At 46.4% G+C, this 21,657-nt stretch overlaps 1 protein-coding gene across 1 annotated transcript in view; it reads left to right on the forward strand.

Moving 5' to 3' along the window:
- The first annotated feature begins 20,475 nt into the window (after positions 1-20,475).
- The window catches only part of IGDCC4 (immunoglobulin superfamily, DCC subclass, member 4), a 59,376-nt gene continuing 58,194 nt past the window's right edge, over positions 20,476-21,657 (forward strand). The window contains 2 exon segments of the mRNA XM_009887393.1: positions 20,476-20,482; positions 20,818-21,147. Of these exon segments, the coding sequence (XP_009885695.1) occupies positions 20,476-20,482; positions 20,818-21,147 (337 nt within the window).

Genomic DNA, 21,657 nt, shown 5'->3' on the forward strand with positions numbered 1-21,657 from the left:
TGGCAACAGGCCAAAAAGAATTTAGGGTAGTAGTTTGTTTTCAGATGCTACCAATGACTGGCCACTGAGGAGTTTGTAAGAGCTGTTTTCTCTGGCCTTCTATTTTAGCTGTTGTTTTATGGGTTCGGAGTCATCGTCCGAATTTATGTGCAATTTTGGATGGGTGGAAGGCAACAGATTGGGTCCCATGGTGAGCTGACTTGTCACAAAAGCTCAGCTGGTCCCCCCTTGCATGGCTTGAGGGATCTGAGTGAATCCTCCCAGTACAGCTTTGTAGGTGAAGCCCACCAGTCTCTATAAGGCTATTGCTTACTCCTAATGATGCTCCCCGTGGCTTGCATATCCAGAACACTGATTGCTGAGTAAAACGAGTGTGCAAAGTCAAGTAATTCTTGCACATCTTGAGTATTGCTTTCCCTTTCTGTGGTTCGAGATAGCAGCTGGGAGAAAGTTGGTTTGGAAAACAAAGCTGTTAGGAACCGTTTGTTTAGACACAAGGCAAAATGAAAGTGGAAAACATAATCTGTCTGTTCCCCTCTGCCTCCCACCTTCTTTTTGTTTAAAATGTCCACATGCCATTTACTTTCAATAAACAAAAGATATGTCTTATAAGCTGGTGTTTACTAGTTAGAGGAGTGTGATTTATTAGCAAACAGAAGTGCCTGCTTGTGCCTATGTTTTCAAACTGGAGCAAGAGTTCATAATTTTATAGACCTTTCAAGAATAGATTTCCTAATGCAAACGGTGAGGAACTGTTAAATTATAGTCATCTAAAACAACAGTGTAATAGTGTGATTGCTCAGTACTAATGACTTCATTATTCTGTAACAAATAGGAGTGGTTTGGGCTGGTGGGAGATAACATGCCTTTCCTGAGATAGCTTTGGAGCCAATTCAGAGGAGAAGCGAATTTTAGATCCTTGGGCAACTTTTTTTCCTCGTAATGAGGGAGATAAGGACTGTATGGGTGTTCTCTTACTCCAGCTTTCTTCCAGGATCATGCGGGGGGGAGCAGCTTCCAGAAAAGCAATGTACAGTTTCTCTACAGCTTGAGAGCCACCGAAGTCTTACGCTGCCTCTCTGAGTTAAACAGGGTCTCGGCTTCCCCAGCATTTGCTTGGGGCGTCTCTGTGACCTGTTTGCCCTTTAGAGGGAATAGGAGAGAGATGCAGGTCCACCCCAGAATGATGGGGGGTGGGGGCTGTGTTGGTGCCTTTCCTCAGCCCCGTCTGAGCTCAGGAGCCCCGCAGGACTCCCAGGCAGTAGGAGCACAGTGTTCAAGCCAGGGGCTTTGGGGCTGAGCTGCTATGGGTGCTGCTGAATTCTTCAAATCCCTGAGCATGTGCAGAAATGGCCTCAGAGTGCCTGGCACTGACATCTCTGGATCCCGTTGAGGCCCAGGTTTGTACCCTGTCTGACCTTTTTTTTCTATAGCTGCTCACATGGAGCTTAAGCAAGTTGAGGTGCCCGATGCCTGGTCTTGCCTCTGTCTGCCACGTGTCTGTTGCCTCCAGGTGTTGGTGGCTCAGTGTTGTGCTGACCTGGCTGTGAATGAAGCTCTGAAAATAGTATCTGTTTGAGGAGGGTCTGTGCTCCCTTGTGCACCTCTGCCAGCCGTCACCTCCTTGGCTGTGCCATGCAGTTTGTCACTGCAGGTAGCGAGAGGCCCAAGAGTACGGGTGGTCTCAGCTTGAGCTCCTGCTTCCTCCGGTCTTGCAGTCAGCATGTGTCTGGGGATGCCTGCCCGGAGCCTGGGTGGGATCTCTAACAGATGCATGCACGGTGCCCTGGCCCTCCTCCAGCTCAGAGTCATTGCAGTGACCTCTGCTGAGACATGTGTGTTGAAAGGGACCGATCTCCTGTGTTTCTTGGTTTCTTTCTCCGGGTTCTCCATCTTTACATGATATATTGGGCTCATTTCCCGCTGCCCTACACATTTGCATGCTGGAAAGCCTTGTACCAGCTTAGTTGGGCTCTTGGAAGAAACTGTCTTTGCAAAGAGAGCTGTGGCTTGTAATGAAATAGCTTTGCAGTGACATAGTTTCAGTGCTGCAGTATGTCTGTGCTGGCTTTCAGGTTCCTGAAAGTTCCTAAAAATATGGCCCATTAAGACTTCTGGAACAGGATGTAATCATAGTTTGAAGATACTTTATTCCTTATGTGTTATTGCAAAGTGATTTAACTTATACTGATTTGGAGACCAGCTTTGTAAGATCACTTTGTCTGAAGTGGAAGTTGAGAAAAGACTCAAGTGTGTCTGTTTCTGGTGGTGGGGACATGGTGCTGCCTTAGAGGGCTGGGAGCTGGGAGGCAGGGCTTGGGAACCACACTGGTGTCTGGCACTGACTGATCGGGGCCGCTGGACCAGCTATTTCCATTTCTGATCTTCCCTGCCCCCAGATGACAAGAGATTCAGAATTGCACGGAAAAGATTAGCGTTAGGAGTTTTACCACCTACTTCATTTGAAACTGGATGTGCTTGAGATGTGTTGAACAAATGGACAGTGGCCTTTCTTCTCCCTGGGGACAGCTTTTACATGGATGGGAAGCTACAGATGGGGCCCAAGGCAGAAATGCAAATAGGCAGGGCTGTGATACGAAGCATTTGGCAGCATCGCAGGCTTAAATGCTCCCTCCCCACGGCTGCTTGATCCTGCTTTCTCGGTTGTGCTGACACAGCTGGTTGTGGGCTGCACTGTGAGCTGTGCGAGTGGAGCTTTGGCCTCAAAACTGTGGGATTAGGTCCTGCGCTGCTGGCAGTGCGAGGCTGGCGAAGCCCAGTCCATCCCAGCGCTGCTTGTAAGAAGCCCTCAGAGGTGTACTTGCTTCGGAATGACTGCTGTGATTACAGCTTTGCAGAGAACCACATTAGTGAGCACGAAGAGCTAATTAGTTTTTATAACCCTCTTTTGTTTGCTTTTGAAGACACGGGGTCCCTCGCTTTCTTGCCTGGCTCCTGTTCGGTGTCATGACTATGTCAGTGCGAGTGTGTGAAGCTCATGTTACGTAGGGAGAGTTCAGACAGGTTTGGTTTCAGCACAGGTCTTGTCCCAGAGCTGTTCGAGCACTTTTCTGACAGGAGGCAGTCGGTGTCAGAACAGGTTTGGCCCTGAGACTGAACAAAACATTTTTGAGGGACAGATCTCCCCCAGTAATGAGTTCAGTTGTGGGTTGACTGTTGTGTTGTGTTTTTTTTTTTCAGATGAAAAGGTCAGATCTGTTGCCTGGGTTGTGCAGAAAGGTTTTGTTCTGAAACAGCCTGCTCCTGATCAGCTCCTGTCTCTGCTGAGCTGCCAAGCGCTAGTCTAAACAGTGTTTTTCCTAGATTTTCCTCACTGGTGGGCATTGGAGAGTTTACTGTTTAGGTATGTTCATTTAGGGCTGGGAAGTTTTGAGTTCAGATCAGCAATTTGAGCAAATTTAAAATGCCCCTGGTTTTGAGCCTGCCCTACTTGGAGTTTGGTTTTAATCACAAGTTTTAACAAATTGAGTCTATTGAAAACATTCTCAGTGAAACATCTTCTTTTTTTTTTTCCCCTAGAAGCCGTTAGCTGTCTTCAAGAAACAATATTTTAATTGAAGCCATGATAAAAGCAGAGCGGCAATGGCTGTTGTAAAGCTTAATTTATTAAACAGCCTTGTTTTTAATGCAAAAAAAATCTGTAAAGAAAAAAAAACTATGTGCTTTAAAACTGTCAAAATAAAACCTACAACTTTGAAGTCTTAAAATACTTTGGGAAATGCTGAATGTTTTTGACTGGTTATATGGAACAGCTGAACTGACTTAACTGGAACAAAATTAGAGGAACAAAGAGGTTTTGTTTTCGGAATGTATTCTTTGCCCTTTGACGGCGCTGTCTGGCTCATACTCCGAGTTAGATACCGGAGCAGGTCACTGTCAGCTTTCCCTCTTTGGTTAGACCTTCTACATAACCAGTCCTCAGGAACAACAGTAATATGCTTATAAATGAGTAAAAATCACAGTAAAATTCAGGGGCAAGAGCAGAACTTTAACCTCCTGTAACTGTTGTGTGGTTTTTTGGGGTTTTTTTTTGAAGGAGTGTGAGTCTCATATTGGTGGTTCCTCTTCCCCAGTGCCACATGTTAGTGCCGAGTTTGAGGATACCATGGGCTAGCAGGGCTGGTGATTGATATTACATCGTACGCAGTTGGACCTTCTCAACATGGTCTCAAAGTAAGAGACTGCCTCCCATGGAAGAGGCTCTGGAAGTCTCCCAATGAACACTTCCCATGTACACAGCAGCTTTCATCAGCAAAATGGTGAGATGGCTTCTGTGCACATGGAGTATCCTTAGCATGGCGACTTGCACACCAGCTCTGGTGCTCTCATGTGCTCTGTTTTTCTGCAGCCATCATTCAGGCTATTTGCATAAAAACAGGCTCTCTGTAAAGTCTGTCTTCTGTTGGGGAAGGGTAGACAGCAGGAGGAGATGAGCAGCTGAGAAATGGAGCTCTTGTTTCCATGCAAATATCCTATAAAGAACAAAAGAGGGTGAGAAGCATGCTCAGGGATGGGATCTTCATGGAGAAAGGCTCTGGAGTTGTTTTCCGTGAAGCAGCATCAGGTCCGTGTGAATATAATTTTTACAGTGTTGTCCGCTGTGGGTCTCATGGGCGAGTCCCAGATGCTGCTTTTGTTTTGAACTTCTCTAGGGCTAAATCCTCCACTCTGTCTGTGGGAATTTTGCTGCTGACTTCGCTACACTAGAATTAGGGCTTTTAGGGTCTGCTGCTGAAATTATGCAAGTTATCTGTTCTTCCCAAGTCCCAGCTTGTAGAGGAGGTAGGATGCAAAAAAACACAAAAGTTGCCTCGTCTGCCTCTGTGGTATACTCACTGTGGCTGTCTCTCAGGATCCTGGCGCATATTTCACTGTCTTTAGGACTGCCCTGTGATTTCTTTCCCAGTGCATTGGAGAGACCTTATTTCCCCTTCCTTGGCACCTGAGGGTGACGGGAAGGTATCAGAGGATGGGAAGCCCAGCATCCCAGTTAAGACCACTAGCAAAACACCATAGTGAACAGCAGCCTCACTGGAGTCGCCTTGAGCTTGCAGCACTGCCAAGCTTGAAGGTCTTTGAGAGGAGGGGGGACTGGAGATAGGGACAGCCCTGCAGTGTACTTGAATTGATGTGGCAATGGCAAAGAGCACTGGGGGGACTGATTGGCGTTCACTGCAGCAGACAGGTGGGGTGGCGTGAGACTTGGCTGCTCAGAGCTGCCTGTCCCTGTGGTGGAGGGTACCAGCTTGATAACACAGGTAGCAGGAGCAAATGCATGTCTCCCTCTTCTGTCGCTGCCCTGAGCAAGGCACAACCCTCTGTTCATCAGCATTCGCGTCTTTTTGACCTACAGGTATTGAGTTAGTTGCAAGCCAGTGCACTGCCTGAGCAGATGCACGCTGAATTTAGTAGCTTGCTTAGAAATACGTATCAGCAAGATGTCAGAGAGGTTAGGCTCATTACTAGATCTCATTAATTCTGTGGAATACCCTGTAGAGAATATATTAGTATTCTTATTCTGTTGTCATATATTAACATATATAATAGTTGTATAATTGTTACTAATAATTATGATAATAATAAGCTTCTTCTCACAGACAGTAGTCAAAACGGATATTCAGAAGTCCCCGTAGGTACTCTTAAATCACAGCTGATGGACAGGAGGGTGCTGGTGTGTGTACAATGCGGTGAGAAGCACCAGTTTTCTGCCTGGGAGTAGTGTGAGCCTGGAGGACAGATTTCACAGGTACAGTTGGATGTGTTTGTCTGTGCTAGTTGGTTGGGTCAGGCAGTTTGGGTCAGGAAGTTCCTGTGCTTTTAGCTGGAAATTACTGTTCCCTACCCTGGCATTTGCTGCCATTCAGCAGAAGCGCAATAATTTGATGTGTGCATGCTCCTGTGCTCTTGCAGTGATGCAAAAGTAAAAGGCATCGGTTAAGTCACCTTCAGCCTAAAGCGTCAGTTTGGAGAAGCCTGTTCTGCTTTGCCTTGCAAAAAGATCACCATCAGTGATAGTCTTATCTGGGGGTGTCCTTTCTTAAAGCATGCTAACTCCAGGCTTTTCAGATCACTACCCTAGATGAAAGAAAGCTCTTGGCTGCGCATGTTGTGTTTGCCTGTATAATTACTGCTCTTTCCAGTTATAACAGAAAACCAGAGGCTGCCCTGATTTTTGGATCATTAAAAGATCTCTAAGACATGTGGAGCTCGAAAGGTTCTGGATTAAAATGTGTTCTTCTGTTTTCTTAAATATAAAAACTGCTAACAGTCACATGGAGACCCACAGCAATTACAACATAAGACTTGGCTCAAAGGGTTACAGCTCTCCTTGGTTTATTGGAAAATAATACCCTGGGGCATATCTGAAAGCCAGCTACAGGGTGACAAACCAGCACGATTATGGCAAAGAAGTAATATTCAGGATTGTCCATGGAAAGATTAACTTTTCAAGCCAGCTTTTACTGATGCAAATTGTCAACCACTGTGTTGCAATAAAGAGTAGAAATAACTAAATATGAAATGCTGACTCATAAAGGGGAGTCATCTAAAGGGCTTTGTGTTGCAAGATTTCATGAAAATGGTTTTGAAATGTTCTGCTGCATTTACCTTACAGAGAGGCCAGTTCTGCCAGCTGGCAGGTGCTCTCGGCAGTGCATCATCCTGGAGATGTTCAGGGTGGAGCGTGTGCACTAGAACATCCCGTCCGTCTCGTAGGGGTCAAAACAGGATTATTTCCAGTAGTGCCTTTTTTTTTTTTTTTTTTCAATAAATAAATTTTAAAAAGGCTTTGTCCAGTGCAGGTGTAAAAGTCGCCAGCTTGGTTTTCAGTCTCTTTTTCTCTGGGCAGCAGTTCCAAATCATTACCTTCCCTGGCAGGGGGATGGCTGTCAAAATATGTCTTACGGTTCCTGGTCTGCAAGATCAATGCAAGTTGCATTCAGTGAACATCTAAGCTCATATTATACAATATAAAGGACATTTTTCTTCCTTCCTGGTGTGACCCCATTGCTGTGGTTGTAGTTCCCTTGCATCTGGTGTCCAGTGTTATAGCTCCTGTTTCCTTTATGAATTGTTCTTTCTGCTGCTTCCATTGTTATCCTTACCAGGCTTGGGGTGTTGTGGGTTTTTTTGTGTGTGGGGTTTTTTTTGTGTATGTGTGGGTTTTTTGTTGTTGTTCTGTTTTGGTTGGTTTTTTGGGGGTTTGTTTGGTTTTTTTTAATAGCCTACATTAAAGTTGGGTGCTCTTTGCAGCCAGCATCTTAGGTTTGACTTTTATTTTGTGTTTGTGAAGCATCCGCTGCAGTTTTGCCTTGATCTTTGAGCAAGACCACCCCAAGCAAAATAATGCAGCCTGCAGTCCTTATCCTGCTAAAACTTAGAGGTTCTGATTTCCCTGGTTTTTGCCAAGACCCTGCCGAGCTGGGTCCAAAAGGTGAATTCAGACACCACCCAGCTTTTCCAGAACTTTGTTCCCAGCTCAATCCTTGCATCCTCTTCCCTTAGTCTAATTAAAACCCGCTGTAACAAATGCTGTGAAGCCAGCTGCCGTGCTTTGGCAGGTAGCGAACGCAGGGCAGTGAAACCTTCAGCTAATCCATCCATGCTATGAAGTCATAAGAATCTTGTTAATTTTTAAAAAGCCCTTGATGCCCACTAATCCAAATCAATTTTCATTTCTTTCATAAAGTCGTGCTTCCATTTAGGCTTCGGCTAAGAATTACAGCTAATTTGTTCGATTTTATAACAGTATAATTGAAAAAGTGATTTTAATGTCCTGGCAACCATATTCCCTTTCTTTGGTTGTTAATGAAAGAATCCATTAAAGTTAAATGATTTGGGCACAGATTCAAGTTGAATCGCCTGAATATTCTAGGGGAGTGTTTCTGACCATCTGCTGCTCTGTCATTGGCGTTTGTGTTGTAAATGGGACAGAGAGAAGGACTTCACAGGTCTTGTTCGAACCATTAAGCGTAAAATATCATTTTAATTTTCTGATCTCAGTGTAAATAGTGGAAATACTCAGGAGAGTTGAGACTGTTCTGGTCTGTGGTATCCTGCGCTCCTAAATATCGCTGCTGAGCTGTACTTCCACATCCTTTTCAGGGGCTCTCATGGCTATTTGTATTGATTACAGTACATCATTCAGCGGCATGTTGTAAGTTCCTTTTAATGACAGGCAAGACAACTGGAAGTGGAGCCTGTGAAGGGGAAAGTACACGTGATGGAGAAGTGTTTCTCCCGCTGCCTCGAGTCACACTCGTCGTTTCCGTCTGGTTGCAAATGGAGCAGTGCGTCCTAGTGCAGGGTTGGTGAGCGTGAACAGAGACAACTAATAAATTAGAGCAGCTGTTGTCATCACCTTCTTTCTTTGCATATTGCCGTGGTGGGTGATTTAGGGCTGATGGGCCAAGCTGACACTTGGAAGCACAGGCCCTGTACACCCGAGCAAGGGCAGAGTCAAAGGGCTCGTGTCCTCCTTTCGCTGTTAACGTGCTCTTCCTCTTTCCATTGCTGCCGAGCTTTCTCACTGTCCTCGGTGACACACGACACAGCTGACCTGCTGGGAAGCAAAATGGACAATGAAATGGGCCGTGAAATCCACTGGGGATAGCTCTGGGTCTCGTTGGGTTTGAGCCTTGGAGGTGGATGAACCTTTGGGTCCTCCGTTAAAGCTGGAAGCGTGTCCTTCTTGTTAAGGATAGCTCAAGCAGGCATCCCTGCCTTTCAACCTCAGGCTGCTTATCACAGGGTTAATATTTACCCGCTTGGTCAGCGTGGCTCTCCATCCCCATTTCAACAACCTTGCAATGTGAAAAAAGAAAATAAAATAAAATTACAAGTGGTGTCTTTCTTTGGAAATTACGAAGTGTAGCCCAGGTTTCTGAAGGCCTCTGAAACGAGGGAGGGGCAGCATATGCTCTGTCAGTTTGCTCCAGAGCTTTACACTACATTTTGTATATAAAAGTTTGGGTTGCAAAGGGTAAAGAATTGTCTGGGATTTATTTGCTGGCAAGTCTGGCTGCTGGTTTCAGACCTGCAGTGGGGACACTGTTCCATTCCTCTGTGCATTGACTTTTCTCAAGGTTTGAAATTGGGTATGATGCTTTCTTCTTCCCCCCCCTCTGTAGGGTGGTGAGAAATTGACAGATGGAATATTCACTATTGGAGCTGAACATTTTTCACTTTAATGTGTTTATATTTGTATCTTTGGAACATACAGAGCCGCTAACAAAGGAGAAAAGAGCTACAAAATATACTTAAGAGTTTTAACTGTAGCCCACAGGTGAAGGATCTTTGTGTGTTTTGTTTGGTAATACTAGTTTCTGGTTAAGTGACTATTCTCAAGAGGCATGATACTGAGGCTTGTATCATATTGCATACTTTTAGCTTTCTCAGGCATGAAAAGATGAAAGTATATCCTAAAAATATGCTAAACTTAAATAGTTCGAGTGCAAAAATAGGTAACGTAACAGGAGATCCTGTTTCAGACTCCACTGTGGTGTTTGCTGATCAAACGTGTGTATGATGCATAAAATAAAATCAGGAACTTCTGCAGCAAACAAAAGCAAAATGACTGGGTTTCCTTTCCAACATCAGTGAGAAATGCAGGAAGTAGTTATGTGTTTAAATGTTGTCTGTGAAATCATGCAAATCTAAGCCAGTCATTTTAGCGTGCTGTGGTCCTTTAAAATGGCAAATATCAGGCTTATTCAGCTCGGACCGCTGCTCAGCAGCAAAATTATTGTCACCACAGCAAATGGGCCTTCTAATGTTAACACTAGCAGATAACAAAAATAGCATTTAATAACTTTCATTAGAGTTAGTGTTTCTAGGGCTTTGGGGCTTTGCTCTCTGAAATCATTTACATAATTTGCAGGTACAAGCTGCTGTGCCAGACTGTCCATCTGATTCTCTGTCTGATCAGAGCATATTAATGCACTTGTTTGATGGTCTGTTACCAATAATTACCTTGGATTGCATTAGGAGCATTTCCAACATTGCAGCTGGTCTGTATTTTTCACTAAGTGTATTTCAGGGCCCAATTACAGGACTCTGATGTGTTATTGTTCCAGTGCGCTTGTTGAAGCTTGTAATTTTAATATGCCTCTACACTGTAAATTTATGAATGCAAACCCAAGGCTCTGTCCTGAGTTCCCCGTGCATCCTGCACTTGGAGCAGCTTCTGCAGGGGTCATCTCAGCTGTTCCTCACCTGCTTTTTAAGAAGGGAAAGATGACAGCTAGGAGATGGAGGCTTCCTCAGACATGTTTATAGAGCAGAGCCCAAAGTTCGGTGTGCTGTGTGCTTGATGCGAAGCACGTGGGAAAGGGACAGAAACAGCTCAGCCCTCCCTGGGTTGGGCAGTGTGGGGGATTGTGAAGAGGTTTTCAGCGATTTTAGTGTTCAAGTCACTTTAAGCATCCTTCGATGCAGGAGAGGCTAGCACTGATATTACTGTACACAGGGACAGCTCTCCCTGTTCTGCTCCCAGTAGTGTGAGACATGCTGGGGAGAAAGGCTGAAAAAGGCTGAGTTTAACAAGTCTGGATTTTGGCCTGCTCTCGACTTCAGCTGCTGTTACAGAAGCCTTTCTGAGGTCAGAGAGGAGAAAATACAAAGGCTTAACCTTTGTGAAAGAGTCAAGCACTTTACCATTATGATTGCCGTTGACAATTCAACACGATGAATAAATTATTACTGCTATTGATTTGTTTCATCTTTCTGGACCATTTGTTTGCAGGGCATACATCAGAATAACACACATCTTGATGAAACTGAACTCAGTCTTGAGAGCTGGTTTTGTGTTTATCCCTATCTGCTAGGCATCATCAGTAGATGTTTGGGCAAACCTGATGCTTCTACAGAACAGAATCATAGAATCATAGAATCGTTATGGCTGGAAAAGACCTTTAAGATCATCAAGTCCAACAGTTATCTAACTCTACCAGGCCCACTTCTAAACCATCACAGCATTTAGTCCTTACTAGACATCAGTTGATACTTTACTGGGTTGGAGTCTCCAGGGTTATGTGAGCCTTGGGTTGGTGGCTCTGATGGTCTTGGGTGGCTGAAATGAACAGCTGCAGTTGGCTTCAGCATTAGGAGCATCAGAAATGTCTTAAAAAATACTTAGACGGAGACCTTTTCAACAGTTTTATTTCCTTGATGCCTGGTATGTTATATTTATACACAAAGATATTCATTTACCCAGGGCTTTGGCAGCCTTTGCTTTTATCTAAGTGAGTCTAGTCATTAACCTATTTACCTTAATTACAGCTTTAGATAATATCGAGCTTTTCAAGTATGGCCTATAAACAGCGATGTGGCATTGCATGTGTTTTAGATAATGTTTCTTTCATGCCATCCCTTCTGCTCTCTTGTTTTTAACTGGGGGTTTGAACAGAACAAAGGCAAGAGGCTCTTGCCCAGCATCATTCGTCAGGGAGAGTTGAATTTGGAGCATGCTGCAACAAATCGATAAATTATGATTAATTTAACTTTTAAATGGAAGGGCTTTGTATACACGTGAAAATATAATAATGGACCACTGTGAAATGAATGGTTTGGATCGATGTCCCAAAGCCACAAAGCCTCGTAAAGATTTGTTAGTTGCAAAAATCTTTATAATTAAGTGAAGTAGAGCTGTAGGAAGAGGGTATTTTTGTGTTGGCAGCATACTCCCATGGTCTTGTTGCAGTAACTGCTCTCACTTTTGACCTTACCAGGGGTGCACAGATCGCCTGCTTGGACAGATGCAGTGGGTAGGGCTCAAGTATGTTTGCTCCCATGTGACGCTTGGCTCAAAGGATGTTTGGACCATCACCCTCCTAAAGCTTTAGAGCAATGCATATCATCCTGAGAGCATATTACAAAGTATTTGTGTCTAAAATGCAGTTCTAGAGCTGCCTGTAGCTGTTGAGATGGGCCTAGGTTATGGGATGGCCAAGCCTGTGCTAAGCAGCCAGCTCCAGGGCATTTCTACTGGTCTGCATGTGGACAGAGCTGAGCTTGCCCTGCCGGTACTCATCCTGGGTCCCAGTGTGTACTGGGACACTACTGTGCTCCTAAGCCCAAGCTGGGGGGTGACGACGACACTGCACACTTCTTCCCCTGCAGCTGGGTCTGTGCAGGGTGTGAGGAGATCGCTCCTGGCATGGCCTCATACCCTACCCCTTGATGCGGGGACAGTGTGACAGTCTCTGAGTGCAGTCTTTCGCTGCACGCAGTGCCGGTCTGGCACCCAACTGCTCATGAAAGGCTGGGATCTGCTTAGTGACAGGGAATGATCTGAGAGTCCCTTGCTGCCAGCTGGATAAATATTCCTGCAGCAGTGAGAGATGCTGCATTATTAAATAAACCATCTAGCTTGCTTATATGCAGAATTAGGATAAGACCTGCTTCCCACTGGTGAGCGCTGCTCAGTACTGGAACTGCTCTGCTGTGCATGGATATCAAGTGTTAATAAAATGGTCTTTCTGACAGCCCTGGAGATAGTTTTAGGAGCCTTCTGTTCCAGAGAGGCGAAAGGTTTAACTTTCTTATTCTTAGCTTGTTTGTGTTGCCATTACAAGGTGAAAGTTTCTAGTAACGTCTGGTAACTGGAAGGGAATGTAGGGATCTTGACCCCTCCATCTCACAGGCCTCATTACGGTTGAATGAAAAAATGTCTTCTGTTTTATTGTGCCATGGGGAGGCTGAAGATGTGATGCACAAGGGGATTTAGATGCCCAGCTCCTCTTTCAGCCTTCTGTTCTGTAGAGATCATGGAAGTCAGGTGGTCCAACCCCAGAGCTCCTCCCGTTCTACTTTCAGTGCTGATGTTGCTGAGCACCCAGAATGCAGACCTTGTCAGAGACCTCCATCCAGATTTCTTTCTGGGTCACCACTTGCCAAGTGCAGTTGCCCTAAAAACAGGCTGAGAGCAAGCTATTGACTTTTAATTGTCAATGCATAAAGTTTCCAAGAAGAAAGAGGGCTTTGTGTTTCTTTAATGGGAACACACTGAAGTATAGTTGCTCTTTGAATTAGACAATGAGAACATAAAGATTTTCTACCGCTCTAAGAGCGTCTGAAGAGCATCGGCAGAAGGTTACATTGAGCAGAACAATGGCACAGTAGTTGGCTTGCTGAGAGGTAGGAAAACCCTTTGGAAGAAGTAACTCCACTTTTCTTCAGTGCTGTTCACTCCCGATTAAATGAGATTAATTGTGCTGTTGAGTTCCACGAGTTCAGCATCCAAAATAAATACATAAATTAAGACAGGTGACAGTGCAGAGGCTCCACTGCAGTTTGAATTCCTGCCACCTCCTGTGGGATGTGGAGGGGAGAAAGGAGCCCTTTCCTCTTACCGCCTGGTATCCCGCAGAACACACACGACGACCGAGAGCTCCGCTTGCCTCGCCTGAGCCGCTTTCCTTGCTCCCGGGAAGGTTTTCTTTGGCTGGAGTTCTGCAAGGTGCACAAGCCAGTTCCAAAGTGCCAGATGTGTGTGGAATAGGAAACGCGCTGGCTGGGCTCCAAGCTGTGGGACCTGCAGTGCAACAGCGGCTCCCCAGGAAAATCTCCGGCTGCCAAGAACTAGAAGTGATGTCAGCTCTGGAAGTGTGTCAGATTAGAAACCCTTGTACTTTGCTCTCTGTGAAGTATTAATCTCCCAAGGCCTGTGCTGTAATGGGTCCTGTCTAGCTCAACGCAACTTTATTTGTTTTGGGCTGGAAGTGTTTGAGGGTTTTCGCGTGAAGGCAGTGGAAGCTGTCAGTGGTTTAGCTGCTTTGGGTTGGGTTCTGTCCTTGAGTTGATCCTGGGGCCTCTCTCATCTGTGCTAAAGATGGGCTTCCCCTGCCTTGAATTGAAGGTCTAAGCCTTGTAATTGCTGGGCTGGGTGTTTGTAGGAACAGGCTGGGGTTTGTAGGAATGATTGTGGCTTGGGATCTTGTACGTGCCTAAATCTCTTTGACTTCCCCCAGCTGAATCAGTTTGTCGAAGAGAAGATATTACATCTCCCCCAAATGCTACTTTTCTGTCTGCCTTTGGGAGAGCCCCTTTGGGTGGTGGCTTGGTTGGTGGCAAGGTTGTGGCTGTGATGGGGAGCTGTTGGGGCTGTCCTCACACCAGCCAGAGAAGAGCCCGAGCTGTACTGTGTAACTGGGACGGGTTTCTCTGCTGAGTTGGTGGCAGTGCTGCATTTGGAGCTGGGGCATATGTTGACTGTCTGAATTAGCATGACAGCACTGTGTGTCCTCGTGGTGATGTGCCATTCGGGAGCTGGCAGTGAGCTTACTCATGGACCTTACTCAGGAGTTGTGGATCAGCTGATTCCAGCTGTGCTAGGTGCATAGGTAAAAAGAAGCATAGGTATGCTAGTGCACAAAAATGCATCCCTTTTGGATTATGCCTGTATGTTTTGTTTTTAAAGTAGTTACTAAAACACAACTCATCCTCCTCCAAAGAAAGCCATTTGTCTCCTGTTGAACAGTAACCTTTTATTTGCTTGTGCTGTGTAACAGAGCTCAAGGACATGTTTACTGTTGATAGCCAGAATTTCACCAGAACAAGCATCTCTCTTTCTAGGTCTTTCCTCCTTGATTTAAGTAGTTAAATCCCAGGGAAAAGAAATAACCCTATGTACAAGGAGACAACTGGGGTTTCATGTTGTTCTCAGCCACAGAGTGCCAAGCTCCCAGCAGATCTATGGGCTTGGAGTCTTGTGTGTCTTTGACGTGAAAACACTGCTCTGAGGGTCTTGCCTCTGACCAAGTAATTGCATTGTCAGGAGTCTGCCAAACCTCGCCGTGTTGCTAGCTCACACTTCACCTGGTTACTTGTAGTTTTACTTGTAGTTTTGAAATTAGAAATACAAGAGAATTGATTCTTTTCCCCCCTTTGCTCAGTGGTAAGTTTTGCTATTCCTGCCTCTATTTGGTGTAGGGGAGGGGAGATCATAGGAGTGGGTTTTGGCTGTGTAGTGAGATGTGCGATTTGGGAAGGGAGTCATTGGCTGGTTTAAAGTGAATTTTCAGATGCCTGCTTTGGGTTTGGAATCAAGCCTGATGCTGGCAGGGACTGTGCTCCCGTGGAGGGCAGAGGACAGCTTTGTGCCTTGAAGATTTTACAACCTTTGTTCATCTGAAATGCCTTGGGTTTTATGCCACTCAGCAGGAGACTTTTTCATTTACTTCACTGGGCCTGGCCGCTGGAGGTGGATAGCTGGCTGATGGAAGTGAGGAAATAGGTGGGAGAAAAGGAGCATTTTTCTACTGGGCTGCTTTTGTACGTAATGTAGTCCAGGGGTTAGCAACACGGGAGAAAGTAAAAATCACCTGCAGAGCCTGGGTCAGAAAATACAATTTTCATGGAAACAAAATGCTCTTAACTTGCTGCATCAAAGACCCTCCATTTCGGGGCATGCTATATGTTTCAGTACATCTGCATTCCCCCAGAACTCTGTGTTTGCATGCACATATGTGTGGTATATGTCTGCATGTAAGTATGTATTTGCACATACATTTATAATCTCAAAGCCGCTACTGTCTGTCTTGCGATAGCTCAGCAGTTTGCTGGGCTTAGTGGAGTTTAGTATGAACCCTGCTGATTACCTGGGACTGGATGGGAACAGACTGCGCTGTTCCTCTTTCCTCGCAACCCACCGCTCTGCTTTTGGCCCCTTTTCCCTCAGAAGAGTATTTTGAGATGTTCTCAGTTGTGTTGGGTTGTTTCTGGGTGGTTGGTAGACGAGCAGGTTTGTGTGCTGTGATGTAAAAGCCTGCTTTGAATGTACATGTGATGTTGCCCACCGTAGGGCAATGCTCTACAGGGTTCCCTGCCCTTGATTTAGAGATCCATGAGCTGAAAACTTCCAGTTCTGCCAGACTTTGGTGCTTGAAGCTACATCCAGGAGGAGCCAAAGGCAAAAAGCTTTCCAGGTCCAGAACACAGACCTGTAGCTGCAACACCTGCCTTGAACTGATGTGTGGAAAGACCATCTGGCTTCTGACGCGGGAGCTCGCCTCTGTGTTACTATCGATGTCCGTTGGAGTAGCTGTATTTGCTGTGGGGAGCAAGTGGCTGTTCTGGGTAGTCTTCACTACGTTCACTACAGCATTACCTCTGGCAGGTAAGAGGGTGAAGGTGAGCAGGAGGCTGCGCGAGCATGTGCCTCTGTGTTTAAACAGGATCGTATCCATTTCTGTCACTACATGATGAAGAATGGAGGTTGGAAATAGTCAGCAGCTTCTGTAAGCACTTAACATTCCTGATTTCGTTTGTCTTTGATCTCACTTGGAGTAATTTTACTCTCTTCTGATCCTTTCCCTTGAAGGCGCTTTTATCTCATTGTCAGGCTTGCTAATTTAGTGCGGTGTTTTGAACCAGACCTCCTCCTACGTTTCCAGAGCCTGGAAGGTATTTTTTCCTTAATCAGGGAGTGTTTATCCAGTTCTTTGAACACCTTAGGACAAGAGTTATCGTGGGGCTTTTTGCAATGCTAAGTCCAGGTCGTGGACCCTGCTGCTCCATCCTCTGTATGTGCAAAGGGCCTGTCCCCAAAAATTTGCGGTATTTTGGGGCCAAAGGGGCAGGAAAGTAGGCTGGATGATTTGGGGCAGGTTTGTGCTTACCTACCAGAGCAGTGTGGTGTCAGTCAAGGGGTTCATATGCCCAGCTGGAAGCCTCCCCGGGCTGCGTTAATTGACAGACAGCGATGGGTTGTCACATGTGTTGGGCCTTGTAATGGTCTTCTGCCAAGTGCTCAGTTTGAGCCCTGAGGGTTGTGAGTACCTTTGGGTTTTTATTTGGCTTTTTGGTCTTGAAACATTTTTGGTGCTGCTGGAATAAAGGGCAGTGGTTTGAGTATGGTCACGAGCTTTCACCATCATGTGGAACCTGCATTGCTTGACGATGCCATAGACACTTGCAAGTAGAAACATATTGGTACCCTACAGGTTGGTTGCTTATAAATGGTTTCTGCTGTTACTGGGTGGATTATGTGGTAGGAACAGATTTCCCGGAAAGGAGTGACTATTGCTTTATGAAGAAGTTGTGCAATTGTGTGTTTATTGGTGTGAAGGCATGAAAGAAAGCAACCTCCTCCTGTCAGTAGCCAGTGAGGTGGTATTGTCATGACCAGCTGAGCAAGCGCACCAAATATTAACGAAAGAAACAGACCACTCTGGGTGCTCGTGAAGGATCCTTTGCTCCTGGTGTTAGTATGTTCTGTGGTGACCGTGCTCCTGGGCTGTGGCAGAACCAGTCACCTGTGAAGTCCAGTTTCAAATGCATTTCCTTCCAATGGTCATTTCTCCTCTCTTGGTATGGCAGAGAGACCTGAACCAGGCCATCAGGCTTGGCACGGGTGAGCTTTGCAGTCTGGCGCCAAGTTTTTCAACTAACCCTTTTTTCTGTAACGTACCAACCAGAAGCTTGGATCCAGGTAGGCTTTGACTTTGGGGAGAAGAGCGGGGTGATATTTAAGGGTATAGAAATATCATCACATGTTTTTAAAAAGCACACGTCTTCTACTGTGGTACAAAGTATGGAGCTGTCTGTTCATACTCCACTGCAAGCGGGTTGAGTTGATTTTTGAGGAATTGAGTTTTGAGAAGCTGATAATTGCTTCTGGCCGACCTGTGCTGGCGTGGGAAGCTGCGCTGCAGATCTCTGCTCTATTCCTGGCTGCCTGAGCCAGCCAGATGTCCCCTCGCGCTTCACCTTTCGAAGAGGAGGAGTATTTCCAGCAAAATACCATTTTAATTGGTGTCTGAAGAAAATAGAAAGTAGGACAGATATATGAGCTGTTTCTCCAAGTGATGAACAGGAGTCCCTGGCACGGAGCAGGAGCCCACAGAGAATCTGGAGGCGGGAGGACAGCCCATGTTTGCGGTGGCAGGGGCCATGTGGGATGCCTGGCACACAGAGCCGGCTGATTCCACGTGGCTGTGTCCACCCAGCCCTGCTGTGTTAAAGGAGGGTTGGTGTTGAAGGAAGGTAAGAGTAGGCATGGGCAATGTGGGTCCCCATAATGCTGGTGCTGCATAAGAACTGTCTGAGATGCGTTGATGTGTTGTTGCTGGCGGTGACGCGTAAAGGAGAAGTCAAGGGGAAGAATGCAAAGAGAAAGCTGGAGCCATCAGCTAAGGGGACTGACTTGTGACCTGAGTTAATTCCTTATCTCCTCAGTCTCTATTTGTGCTTCTAAAGACAACAAATTTAAGGAAAGGCAGAGGATTAAGAACTTAGCGAACTAAGTTTCAACATCTTTTGAAATAAACTCAGCTTCATATGCCTCAGCCTTTGCCTTAGCAGCCCTACCTCCCTGGAGGTGGTGCATACACACAGGCTGACTAAGCCCCGTGTGACATGCTGCCAGGAGCAGCTGCTACGGAGATCCCTTCAGAGAAGTGTGGGTTGCTGCTCCTCCATGGATGGGGGTTCTCACGACAGCGACACCCAACATTGACAACCTTGTGGCTCGGAGTGCGCCTCCTGTCCTTAGCTCAGCTGAGTTTTCTGCAGACTCAGACCATTAACCCTCTCCCGTGTTTGGTCATGTCACCTTCTGCACATGTATTTGCTGGTAACTTGCTCTGTGCCTTAATTCTCCCTATTTCATACAGGTTTTTTGTACTGTCTGTCTTGGACGGAAGGCTTCCAGTGGCAGTGTCTTCCCAGAGCATTTGGAGCAGCCTTTCAGCTTCATGTTCCCCTACTTTTAGCCTCCTGTGGAGCTAGTGAGTGAGTTTTGTAGCTTGCTGTGATTCTCAAAGGACTAGTCTTTCCTAGGAGACACAAACGGGTGGAATTGCCCTTACAGGAGGGCATTTGGTGACAGTTCCTGGGTAGTGGCATTCCTCAGCTTGTTCCATGGCCTGAGAGGGACAGGCAGCAAAGAACCTGCCAGGGCTGCGCTGGCTGATGAATCCAGAAGTTACATTGTGGTGGGTTCACGTTGGGAGCTCGATGGCAACTGCTGCTGCTCGCTATACCCCTTCCTGCAGACCAGGAGTTTGCAGCACAGCAGAAGCATCCCTGCAGGGAAACCACAAATCCAGGGACTTGCAGGTGGCTCCGTGTTGGCTGTAGCTGCCCCTTTTGTCATGGAGTACAGCGCCTGGCTGTTGTACTGGCTGTGTGGCATGGTGTGAGATGGACATCTCTGCATCCTGCTGGGGTTTGGCTTTGGGTGCTGGAAGACTGTCCTCTGGACATCCTAGTGCAGATGACGGTGCTCGGGGCAGGGTCTGTTGGGTCCCGTAAGGATGGCAGTCAGCAGGCATCAGGCAGGTTGGATTCTTGTGTAGTCTTCTCGTTACCGAAGGGACATAGCTGGCCAACATCAAGTTGTTGGTGGTCATTCTGCAAATGGGCAACAAGGGCAAACCTGACAAGTTCCATCCCCACAGGCTTGGATGGGCACCAGATCAGCCCCACACGTGAGCAGGGTTAGGCACTTCCTTTCAGGGGCACCTGCAGTTTCCGGCACACGCCTTGAAATAATTCCATCTCCCTGCATGTGTAATTTTGCGTGTCATTGCCCCTAATTGCATGCTTAACACACGCTCTTTTAAAATGCAGCCCTTTTATCAGCAGTAGGTAGTAGCAGGTTTAATAGAGTGTTTGAATTCCTATAAAATTAATCTGTAGCCTTCTGCGATAGGAGACGGGCAGGGAGCCATGTGGTTCATATCCAGTGTTGATAAACTTGTTATAGAGGCAGGAAACATTTCTGATTGGAGCAGTGACAAAATAATTTGGAGCGGAGCCATAAAAAGAGTGGATGGTGATGGTTTGAGCACAGCAGAGATTGAAATTGCTGGTGTGTGGAAGCAGTGCTGCCAGCTAACATTGACTTAGTGTCTCTGGAGAACTCTAACGGCAAATGCATTTTATTAATGGCAATATTCTTTTAGGAAATGCTGAGCCTTGTTTCAGAGGTGGAGCTCTTCTACGAGCATGTGGGTTTGGAAGTCGGCCAGACCAAGACCTGTTCAGCTTAGCTTGCTGCTGGTCACTGCTCTGGCCTCTGGCTGCAGCAGGCGGGTTGCCTAAGGGCATGTTCTGGGTACTGTCAGCTTGCAGCTGGAATATCCTTTTTGAGTGGGGAAAATGCATTCATCCATTCTCGTTCTGGAGAATCCTATGTGGGATAAAACACTGAGAGGCAGCAGGTCACATTTTTAGCTGTTCTTTTGTTGTCTTTCCTTTGAAATGAGTTTCCCAATACATGAACATCAGCTGGAGACACTGTCTTTCTGGATTCCCAGCTGGGCTTCAGCTCTTCCTGCCGGTTCCCCTGAGGGGGACCTGCTCCAACCAAGTTGTGATCATTGGCATTGGGGTACCAAGCTGCGCTGGAATACCTTTGCTTGCACGTAGTTGTCTTGTGGGGGTTGATCAGCCTAGGAGGAGGCTCTGGTACGCAGGCGGGTGAGGGGGAGGCTTCACTTGTCATGGGCAACCATGGCAGGTTGGGGCCCTTGCTGCACCTTCTGTGCTGGCTCTTGCTGTTGCTGTCACTTCACCTTCATCCAGTTGTTCTTCTCTCCTTGAATTCAGCGTGGAAAAAGCAAGTGTGGACAGAAGGTGTGGCGGAAATGGTGCAGGTTTTGCAGCCCTAGGGATGTGTGATGGAAAATGCAGTGCACAAGTGTCATGGGAGGTGCTGGTCACTGAACAGGGCTTAATTTGACCCGTTACCTCCAACCATACTCATGGGGAACCGTGATTCCATCACTGTGTAAAACTGGGATGTGATTAACCAAGAAAAGCAACCCCCACTGCAATGCTGTCTTTTCTTTGCAGGGAGGCTGTTGGAAGGAGATTCTCTGGAGCTGAGCTGTAGTGCTGGTCCTGCAAAGGTGATACTGGAGCCAAACCAAGTCGTGGTTTTGGACTGTAACCTGGCCCCTGTTGAGCAGGTGATCAATATCACGTGGAAGAAGAATGGATTTCCATTAGTGGAGCAGGAACATCTCCACGTGCTTCCAAATGGATCGCTCTTCATCTCATCCCAGGCTGTGGCAAAGGACAGCAAATATCCTGAGAAGGCTGGCGCTGAGGGTAATTACTCCTGCGTGTCTCACAGCTCCCTAGGGGCTGTCACCAGTCAAACGGCTGCAGTCAGATTTTCAAGTAAGTGTTGGGAGTTCTTTGTTGACTTTCTTTTTTTCCCCTCTTGGTGTTTATACAGACTGTCTGCCTCCCAGAGAGTTTGAGATAAAGTGTCTATGAAGTGAAATTCTATTAATGATGTGTAGGTGGGATTTGGGATAGTCCACAAATAAGCACTGGTGTCTTTCTGTTATCCCACTGTTAACAACCTGGGTAACTCTCCTGGGTAAGTGCCATCAGCCATGAATTAAAAACAGGATCCTCCTCGCTACCCAAATGACAGTGCTTGTTTTTGCAGAGAACTCAACACTTCATGGCCCTGAGTGCCAGCACCCTTTGCCTGGAGAGGTGACTGTGGGGGTCTGGCTATGACAGCTCTGCCTCTCCTGGCCAAGGCTATGAATGGGCTTGTTGCCCCATTGACATAGATAAGGAGCACTGCCCTAAATCTGTGAGCACTGGCTGAAGCTAAGGGGCCGGGTGATTGGGATGTGATTGGGAGAAAGAACCCATTGCCTTTCCTCTGCATGA

Source organism: Charadrius vociferus, unplaced genomic scaffold (genome assembly GCF_000708025.1).
Source record: "Charadrius vociferus isolate BGI_N301 unplaced genomic scaffold, ASM70802v2 scaffold190, whole genome shotgun sequence".
Classification (NCBI taxonomy): domain Eukaryota; kingdom Metazoa; phylum Chordata; class Aves; order Charadriiformes; family Charadriidae; genus Charadrius; species Charadrius vociferus.